General features: G+C 38.8%; 1 protein-coding gene across 1 annotated transcript; it reads left to right on the plus strand.

The window, feature by feature from the left end:
- The first annotated feature begins 5,474 nt into the window (after positions 1 to 5,474).
- Positions 5,475 to 6,388, plus strand: LOC148872570 (uncharacterized). The gene is made up of 2 exons (XM_088970137.1): positions 5,475 to 5,763; positions 5,874 to 6,388. Exons 1-2 carry the CDS (start codon positions 5,475 to 5,477, stop codon positions 6,386 to 6,388), a joined length of 804 nt encoding a protein of 267 aa, XP_088826263.1.

The raw sequence follows: 6,388 nt of genomic DNA on the forward strand, positions 1-6,388 counted from the left end.
TATTCCCCAGCACTCCTCAGACTCTATTTTCTTTCTTCTATTCAAATTTTGTAGGGGTAACCTCCATTTTCTCTTCTACCTCTTTATATTCCTCCAAGAGAGCACAAATCTGCTCCCAGATTCTCTCTAACTCTTCTTCCTGCTTCCTATTCAAGAAAATCTCCCCTTCCTTTTCTCCACAACCCTTAATCGTGCAGTCCCACTTTCCCCTCCCTTGGTTATTCCTTCTGGTTGCCAAAGTACCTGTCTCAGGCAAAGGACCCTTGTTAGTACCAGAAAACAAAACAATAAGCGTATTTAAATCAAGGGGAATTGGAAGAGTAGGAACATGAGCAAAAGTTGCTAGCAGAGGCATCGAATCTAGGCCCGATTCCCCGTCTGATTGATCTTTGGAAGTTGGTGAGGTTCAACCAAGTTTGTGTTAACCAATGCAACTGAAGCGACTTTTAAAGGTTGTCCCCTAATCGGTGACTCTACATGGAGCGACAGTAATGAATTCTAGCCCTTTTTAAGAGTCTACCTTAGGCCTAACCTCAATCACATGATTTTTTTAAAAGCTCATGTGCCTTTTTAAGAGTCTGGGTTGGGTCCACTAACACTAGTCCATTAGGCCTTTACCAGAGTAAGTTTTCATCCCTCAAAATAGAAGGCCCATTAGATGACACAGGCCCACAACTATTCTTTGGGCCATAGCTGGATTTGACCCTCCTCCAACATGGTTCAAAGGTTCACCCACATTTGTTACTTCCCTACCCAGTTTGTCCAAAGTGTACTTACCCTGACCTTGAGGGAAAGAACAATTTGTAATTTCCAAAGGGCAATCATTGGTGCTAGAAGCAACCACCTGAGCAAATGATTTGGTGGGCGTCAGACCTATTCCTTAACACTTGCCATTTTGACCTTACAATCTGCCCAGATCTTTTGGAAATCCTAAAGGCTGCTTGTCTATTTTTTTGAAAGTATTAACTTTCTCTGAGTACACCAACCCCAAGCTGCCACGTAACTCTGGTATTTTTGTCCTCTCATCTCCAACCTATCGAGCCTCCTTCCACAGATCACTTCAATGGAGGAGGCCAACCACATCAGAAAAAACACTCCATCAACATTAACAATTATCTTCCTATATATGTCCTCAGGCTTAACTCCACTCAACAACAAGGTTGCCGATCGTAGGTCTCCCCAAAGCTCTCCATCCCCATTAAGTCTAAAATTAAACATGTGTCGCATCATAATGATGTGTTTAAAATTGATCGTTGGGGATAGTCTTCCAAGAGGAGATGATCGTTGTGTTTAAAAAATCATATAAATAATGATCATTGGGGATAGTCTTCCAAGAGGAGATGATCGTTGAAATAGTTATTGATAAACAAATTATAATTTTACGACTGATCAAAAAAATTATAATTTTAAGATGAAAAAACAGAGCATCCAATGATCCAATGTGATAAAATGGCAACATGGAAGACAAGCTTATTTGTGTACGTGATTCTTGCCAGAAAAGATGATTTGTCAGAGATGAGTTTCCGATCCTTGTCCAGTCCTTGGCACAGCCTCAACTCCTGCCTCCCTGGGTTTGTAGTGGTAGAAGGTTGAAACGAATAAAGATTTCGGGCTAGGGCTTAGAGAGCTGGAGTTCATAATTATGCGTGAAATGATAATGTTGCCTCTTCTCCCACATGGGAACACCGCGCACACGTTCGTAAATAATGGGGGACATTGTGGGAACCACGCATTCCCTGAGAACATGTTCTTTGAGAGTCTCGATTTGTCACTCCCGAAGAACACGTTTTTTGGGTGTTGTTCTCACTCGGGAATGGCTTATTTCTTGCCTTTTTTTTTGCCAAACATGTTTCTGTTCCGCAAGAGCGCCGGGAATGAGAGAACTCTCATGGAATGTTTCCAAACAGGGCCTAAATTCTTCTTCTGCTCCTCACCTGCAGTCTTCTAGAGATCATCTCCATCTGCCTTAGCCTCCCCTTTTCTCCGATAGGTAAGAAAGGTCATCATCACTTTAGCAACCTCTTTCCACCCTTGACTATTTTTTCCTTCATGAAAGCAAACCATTTGCTTCTTACCTTTAGCAAAGAACTTAAACAAAGCAATGTATGATCCTTTAGAGTTCCTTTTACATTCGACCAAGTATCTTCTTCCAGTATCTAAGGAACTCTCCTGCCTGCTTAGTTTCTTACCTTTAGTTGCTGCCTCCGACACAAAATCCGTGAGCCATTCAACCATCTCATGTCATCGAACCAAGGCCATCACCTTTTTCATTTCCCTAATCTTTAGGCTAGGATGTCCCTTAATCTTCAACTCCTCAAAAAGAACATCTTTAGCATCTATTCTCAAAGATTTCCTCCATCGTGCAATCCCCACAAAGCCTTTGCTCTCCATATTCTCTCTTATCTCTTCTAAACCCATTCCTTCCAAAAGGTAAGGTAAATTTGCACTAATACTTCCAAAAAGAAGTATGCAAGTATGTTAGTTCACTGTAGATCCCCCAAAAAAGTCAACAGCCAAAAAATAAGAAGACAAAAGACCATCCTTGAAGTGTAGGTTAACACTCAAGAATGCATACTATCATCTGCCATAAGAATAACGACATATTTGTCTACCCTTGGAAAAGGCTCCTTGACAGTTAACACTAAGAGATGAGGTTGTCAACCTCTTTAGTTCTCAAGGAGAGAACATTTCAAATGATCATATGCACACTCCCAACTAGATTGATAGGCCTAATGCCCATTTTGTCCCGTGCTCCTGAGTTACATAAAATGAACAAGAACAAAAGTGGTGTCATTCCCTTTTGATAATTCAACTAGACTGTAACTCTATTAATACTTTCATTTCCTAGCAACTTTGATTGAAGTATATGCTCCATGCAAAACTATCAGGATCATAAGCATCTCTCTCATATAAATAGCAGCACCTCTACATTCCCTTCCCCAATGGGTCTCTATAACCACACAACAAGGTCTGCAAAGCATGACTCCATTCAAGGCCCTCAAAGAAGGATATGGGGAAAGGGGGAATAATAGAGACTTTATACAATCAATAAAGGCGTTCAAAACTAACAATCTCAGACGATAATTCCACTCCATCAGCAACCAATTAGATATCAAATTCTTCCTTCTACCATTTGCTAGATTGAGGAAAAAAGGTGAATTCCATCCTTCCTTCAAACATCTCATTTCCAATAAGTTTCTTCCCATCCCAAAAACCAATCAAATTCTATATTGATTTGTCCCATAAACTTCTTGTCTCCCCAAGTAGAGTCCTTCCCATTTCCATCTTATCAAGGGCATCAATTTCTTAGCTATCTTTTCTCCCTAGTCAACCCCAAAGCCTCCATATTTCACACCTCAGGTTTGGATTAGATGAGTTATACTAATAATTGTTTCAGAATCCAAAACCAGTTGAACCGTCGAACCATTCACCACATCCTCAGACCACAAACTCTCACATTTCAGATTTTGCCACCATTGCAATGGTCAAAATTTGATCTGGCCAATTCATATAGAGCCACTCCTGGAAAATGCACCTTCCAATCAATAGAAAATTGAAATTAATCAAATTCACAAAAGCTCAGGCTTTTCTACAAACTGGACCAAGTGAAAGTAGCATAGAGAAGCCCAGGGTTTTTCAACTTGCAAACAGATTGAGCTTCCTCGTGTTACGGTTCTCTTCTGCCTAAAAAACTCTAATTGAACAATGAAATGTTTCCTTTCTTTGCAATGGTGGCATTGAATCATGGAATTACATTATTTACTATTTTCTTAATTTCTAAAACAATGAAAAAAAATACAACAAACGAATCCTATTGTTCTGTTGTGGAGAAATCATGTCTGCTCTAAATTCAGAAGTAATGGACTTTTCCCCTATTCCATCTTTGTCTAGTGTTTTCATTTTTTTTTTCTATGTTGATTTTTCTTTTCCCCCCTTTCTTCTCTCTTTCTGTATTTCAGAAAATTGTCGAAGCAGGTAATCGATGCCATACAAGAGCATGTAATAGTAGATGAGAAATAAGTTAAGGTTCAACACTTTTAAGAAACAATGTCATAAGGCTGAATTCATCCAAAAAAATATATATCATAAGGCCGAATGCTATAATCAGCTAAGATACAAGATGGACCACAATTTTTGTGGAACTACTAATTATGGATTATGACTTTATTATAAATATAGCTAATGGATTGTCATGCCATTTCAACAATTTTGATGTGTAAGCAAAACCTTTTTTCTATCATAATTTTTTCTTAGATGGACTGCATGATTGAGAGAAGAAATGGGCTAAAAAGAAAGCCAATTCCTAAGATAATGGACCTTACAGCCCATACTTGCAGCAAACATGCAAGACAGCCCATGAACTGGGCCCATTGTAGAAATTTCGGCCAGCTCACATAAAGCCCACAGGGATTCTCTCAATCAAATTAATTAAGGGTTTGATTTAATATCAAATCAATCCAAGATTTGATAGAGATTAAGCAAATCTTTTAGGTTTCAATTTCTCTCCTTTATTAGCATTTTTTTCTTTGTTTAATTACATTCATTAGGAAAACTGATAAGAAAATGCATTTGTTAGGAAGATGATTATCTTGTAGATCCCAAAGGGAGTTACAAGATCATTGCAAAGACTTTTGAGAATTAATGAATGGATGAATGAAAATTGAAATGTTCTTGCAATTTTTGATTTGGTATCAACTCCAACCATGAAGGTGTGACTCCAAGAGAAACTTAATGATGCTGACTCTATCAGACTTATTTATCCTTGTAACAAGTACTTCATTGATGTATGCTACATATTGGTTGAATCTGTCATTTGCCCCAAATCTTCTTTTACTTTTTCATGTTTTGGCCCAGCTTTTTTTTTTCCACTGTAGACTTATCCTTATATTTCTCTTTATTTCTTCTCTGTTTTCTCACTTGTTTCCTTTTTCTTCTTTACTTCTTTGCTTTTTTTATCTTTTTTCACTTTTCTTGGACATCAGAGACTACATCTTTAATTTTCCAAGTCCTAACAACCCCTCCAGACCTTTACCAGCCTTTTGTTTCACTTAACCACCCTGTAGGCCACACTTGAAACCCCTTTTTACCAACTTATTAGTTCTGTTTTCACTTGTTTTTATTGGTTATCTTTTTGAGAAAAGATGACTTGTATTAAACCAGAGGAAGGGAGTACATGAGAGGATAGACAAGCCTCAACAAAAACAAGAGGATAGAGGAAAGATACGCTAATAAGGCATTATATTTGCACTATACAAAAAGTCACTTCCCAAACCAGATTTTGCTAACCCATCAGCCAGTTGGTTGAGGTTCCTTGGGATCCATCTAAAATTGCATAACATGGAAGAGGAGATTACATAAATTTCATGCAGGAAATGGAAATGAGATTGGGTCGGGAAAAATAAAAAAAAAAAAGAGGTGGATAAGAAAAGAAGAATCATCAGAATGTGATAAGAAAAGAGAGACCGGTTATAGTCATGATACAAGAGACAAAGCTTTCAGATTTGGACAGAAGGTGGATAAGAAGTATCTGGAGTGGCAAGGGTCTAAGTTGGTCCTTTGCCCCGTCATGGGGTGCCTTGGGTGGGATCCTTACAATGTGGAAGAATGAGGAAGTTGATCAAGAGGAATTGATAGGGCAATACTCAGTATCAATAAAAGCCAAGAGGATGAGTGATGGAAGGGAGTGGGTGTTGACTAATGTGTATAGGCCGAATTCATATAGAGAGAGGAACACATTCTGGGAAGAGATAGCTGCAGTCAGAGGCATTTGGGAGGGGATTTCAATGTAATAAGATATACAAATGAGACAAACAACCCCAACCAGCCCTTAACAACTAGTATGAGACACTTCAATTCCTTGATTGAGTCCCTAGAACTAAAAGAACCTACCTTGTTACAGGCCTCTTTCACCTGGTCAAATCTCCAAGAAAATCAAGTGTGCTCAAAACTGGACAGATTCCTTTTCTCTGTTGATCGGGAAGAGTTGTGGGGAACATTGACACCAAAAGCCCTACCTAGAGTGACATCTGATCATTGCCCCTTAAGCCTCTACCAAGAAAATCTTATTAGAGGCCCCACACCTTTAAGATTTGAAAACATGTGGCTAGAAGTTCCAAATTTTTTGCAAAAGGTAAAAGAATGGTGGTTAGAAGGTGGGATAAGGGCTAGAGATAAAGTGGTGAGGTTCTCCCAGAAACTGAAAAGATTGAAGGAAAAGATCAAGGAGTGGAACAAAGAGGAATTTGGAAAATTTGAGGTCATAAAGGAGGAATTAGCCAGGAAAATAGAGGAAGTGGACCAAAAGGAGGTCCGGAAAGAGTGTGGGCTGGAGGATAGAGTAGAAAGATGGAACTCAAAAGTGCAATTGGAAGAGATCCTAAGAAAATAA

This window comes from Nelumbo lutea, chromosome 2 (assembly GCF_056320005.1).
Source record: "Nelumbo lutea isolate HS-2025 chromosome 2, American lotus-T2T, whole genome shotgun sequence".
Lineage (NCBI taxonomy): Eukaryota > Viridiplantae > Streptophyta > Magnoliopsida > Proteales > Nelumbonaceae > Nelumbo > Nelumbo lutea.